The sequence below is a fragment of the Cicer arietinum genome, chromosome 3 (assembly GCF_000331145.2).
Source record: "Cicer arietinum cultivar CDC Frontier isolate Library 1 chromosome 3, Cicar.CDCFrontier_v2.0, whole genome shotgun sequence".
Classification (NCBI taxonomy): Eukaryota; Viridiplantae; Streptophyta; class Magnoliopsida; order Fabales; family Fabaceae; genus Cicer; species Cicer arietinum.
The window spans coordinates 48,920,406-48,923,664 of NC_021162.2; the positions used below are offsets into that span (position 1 = coordinate 48,920,406).

General features: G+C 23.7%; 1 protein-coding gene across 1 annotated transcript; it reads right to left on the reverse strand.

The window, feature by feature from the left end:
• Nucleotides 1–293: 293 nt before the first annotated feature.
• On the reverse strand, nt 294–1,626 carry LOC101508733 (EPIDERMAL PATTERNING FACTOR-like protein 9). The gene is made up of 3 exons (XM_027332510.2): nt 1,304–1,626; nt 828–889; nt 294–726 (listed from the first exon to the last, which is right to left on the reverse strand). Exons 1-3 carry the CDS (start codon nt 1,374–1,376, stop codon nt 544–546), a joined length of 318 nt encoding a protein of 105 aa, XP_027188311.1. The 5' UTR covers nt 1,377–1,626; the 3' UTR covers nt 294–543.
• Nucleotides 1,627–3,259: the final 1,633 nt, after the last annotated feature.

A 3,259-nucleotide genomic window follows, 5' to 3' on the forward strand; every position in this document is an offset into this window, starting at 1 on the left:
AATAAAAAATTAAAATTATAACATAAGATTAAAACTACAATTAAACCATTAAAATAATACATTTAATCGTATTCTTAAAGGATTTGTTCTAGGTTATCAACATAAAGTTTCTCCTTTCCCTCAACTTTGAAGATATATGCAGACACAAAATTAAATGGCATTACAAAATATTCCAATCGGTTAACATCAACATTTCTGATATTTGTAGATTGACTTTACCTAATAGAAATAGAAGGTTAATGTAAAGAGTAGCTAATAACTTTTGGAATAATATTACTAAAAAAAAATGAAAATGAAACATAACAAATAGGCTTCTAACTATTAATTGAAGGACAACATAGCAAATGCAAATATTTTTCAACATTATAGCACAAGCACTAACAACGGCTAGAATTAGAAAAGGGTTAAAGATAAACTCAATTCTACTAGAACTAGAACACAAAATTGTTTTTTTTTTTTTTTTGACTAAACTAGAACACAAAATCAACATTATGTTATATAAATAAATCTATTAATGACTATACTATGATAATATAATTTATATCATCTATGACAAACACATCTGTAGTGATATGGACTATTGACTGGGTCATTTCCTTCAACAGGGACTTGCTCAGCTCTGCATTTATACTTGCAACCTCTACATTCATTGTAAGTACAAATTGGTGCTGTGGAACCAATCATCAATCTTCTAGAATTTCTTATTTTCCATGATTCATTGCTACCCTGAAAATAATATACACAAATATTTTTTATGAATAAATTGAATTGTATTGAGAAAATTAACTTACCAATAAATTATTTCAAATTTCATGAGTTTTGTTCACCTTCAAACTTGTTTCTCTTTGGGGTTGTGAGGATTGATATCTCCACCCTTTTGTTTCAACTCCTACAAAAAGTGTTACAAATTTAGGATACATAAGTAAGTAAAATATTATTTAGCAACTAAGCCTTGAATTATTTCTCTCTACAAAGTTTAATTTTAAAAATACATGATAGAAACTTTGATAAATGAAAGTAATTAATAATTTTGTTGAGAAATTAATGTCTAAAGCAAAAGATAAATAACATGAAGAAAATATACTCTCACTAAACTAAAGTATATTATGAATACTATATTATATATATTATATATGCTCATATGAAGAATAACATTAATATATGCTATAAACTACATACAATTGAAAGTAGAATACAATATATTAATAAGAAGAATCCAAGAGAAGAAAAGTGAAAGAAGAATATAAGAATTCATTGGAAATTTATAAGAAAAGAATTTCAATAAAATAGGATATGACTAGACCTTGTATAACTTTAGCTGCAAGAATTAAGGTGAAGAGTAGGAAGAGTACTTTTGGGAGTTTGGTGTAACCCATTCTCCTATTTTGTGTTAAGATGATAACTTTGAAGAGAAAATGAGAGTATATTGTTGGTGTAAATATATTTAAGATAAAACAAAAAGTAAATAAAAAATAAAAAGAAGTATGTAGAAAGATAAATAAAGAAGAAAGAGAAAGATAATGGTGTGTGTTGTGGTGAATTAATGACCATAAGAGATAGACTGGCAAAAATCTGCACTAAGACAGAGGAACATGATCAAGAGGTACAGAAATGCTGACTATAGTGGCTAACTCATGGGAAAATTAAAACTCTAGAGTCAATTAGATTTACTATAGTGCCCATAATCAAGATAGTGATGATAGTGATTGATTTGATATTTAGTTTGGGTAAAAGTGGTGTTTCAATACCAAAAGAATCATTTGGAATGGACATAGGAATGTGAAGATATGTCCACCATCCAGAACTTCCATATATTTTAAGTGTGCATGCATTCATATAATATAATTCCCAATGCAAGTTCTTTGGGCTAGTTGCAGTTGTAATTTTTATATTTTTGTTAGATTTACGAAATTGCCTTTATATTTTAAAAGTGTATAGATTTAATTCATTTATCTAATTTGTTAACTAAAAAATAATTATGTGAGATATTTTAAATAATATGATATATAATACGATGATGCAGAGTGATTAACACCAATGATAATAAAATAAAATATTAAAAAAATTAAATTTTCAACTTTAATTTTTTCTTCTTCATATTCTTCTTCATATTTTTAAATTAATTAATAATATAAGAATATTTAACGCATCTAAATAGTTTTATATCATAAAATTATTTGTTACGTCATTTAAAATATATTAAATTATTATTTTTTTAGTTGAAAATTTTAAATAATAAATTAAAACTATCGACTATTAATTATATAAATAAATAATAATGAAGAAACCAAATCTACTATTAAACTTTTTTATTTATTCTTTCAATGAAACATTTAAATGGGTTCAACAGAGAGGGGAGTTAGTTATATGTTCATATTTTTAAGTTTAAAATACTCCCTGTCCAATTTTCTATATAGACCAGCTTTATAATTAAAATATTTTCATTGGAAATGGTGGTACTTAATTTTGTCTTATATATCATCTGATTTGTGTAAATATTAGCAAGAGTTTGAAGAAAATTTTAAATTTTTATCGCAGAAGTTTTAAATTGCAACGGTAGTTTCTATTTTAGTTTCTTTTTATTGTTGATATCGTAGAGAAATTAGTGTCTAAACAGGTTCGTGTCTTTTTTTTTTTTTTTTTTTTTGTTAACGGTTGTATATATTTTTGTGTATTTTTGGATACTCCTACTTAGAGGACCACTCTCGTTGTCATTTTTTTTTACTAACTATTGCATTAAAAGATAAAATTTTGTACACTAATACACCTCTAACATATATTAAAACATGATAATTTTAATATTGTATGATAGAATTTAATATATTGTTGAGTATTAAATAATAATATGTAAATTAAAAATAATATTATTTTTATTTAGAATAAAATATTTATGTGTTAAGAGGTAAATATATTTTTGAATAACTATATATAGATTAAATTTACTTTATTTTAAAGAAAAAAGTAAAATTTTGTTGACTAATATAGTTCATGCAATATACAATTAAAATGTGATATTATTATAAGATTTTAAAAAAAAATCAGTGATACAATCCTTATCTTTTATGTTTTTTTCCACTTAGAATTGGTTTATTCAAGTTTTTTGTTTTCTTTGAGGTGTTCATTCTAATGATATATTTGTTAAATAATTCAATTTTTCGCGTAAAAATTGTATATTTAACTATTATATGTTCTTCATTTTATATGATTTATATTTGTTTGGAAATATTATTTTATACTCAATAATATATTAAATTCTACC

Bases quoted from the DNA above. Each gene is read 5' to 3' on its own strand.
- LOC101508733 (XM_027332510.2), bottom strand. From the start codon at position 1,376: ATGGGTTACACCAAACTCCCAAAAGTACTCTTCCTACTCTTCACCTTA. The intron at 890-1,303 runs GTCTAGTCATAT...CACTTTTTGTAG, and splicing joins TGCAGCTAAAGTTATACAAG to GAGTTGAAACAAAAGGGTGG. The intron at 727-827 runs GTGAACAAAACT...TATTATTTTCAG, and splicing joins AAAGAGAAACAAGTTTGAAG to GGTAGCAATGAATCATGGAA.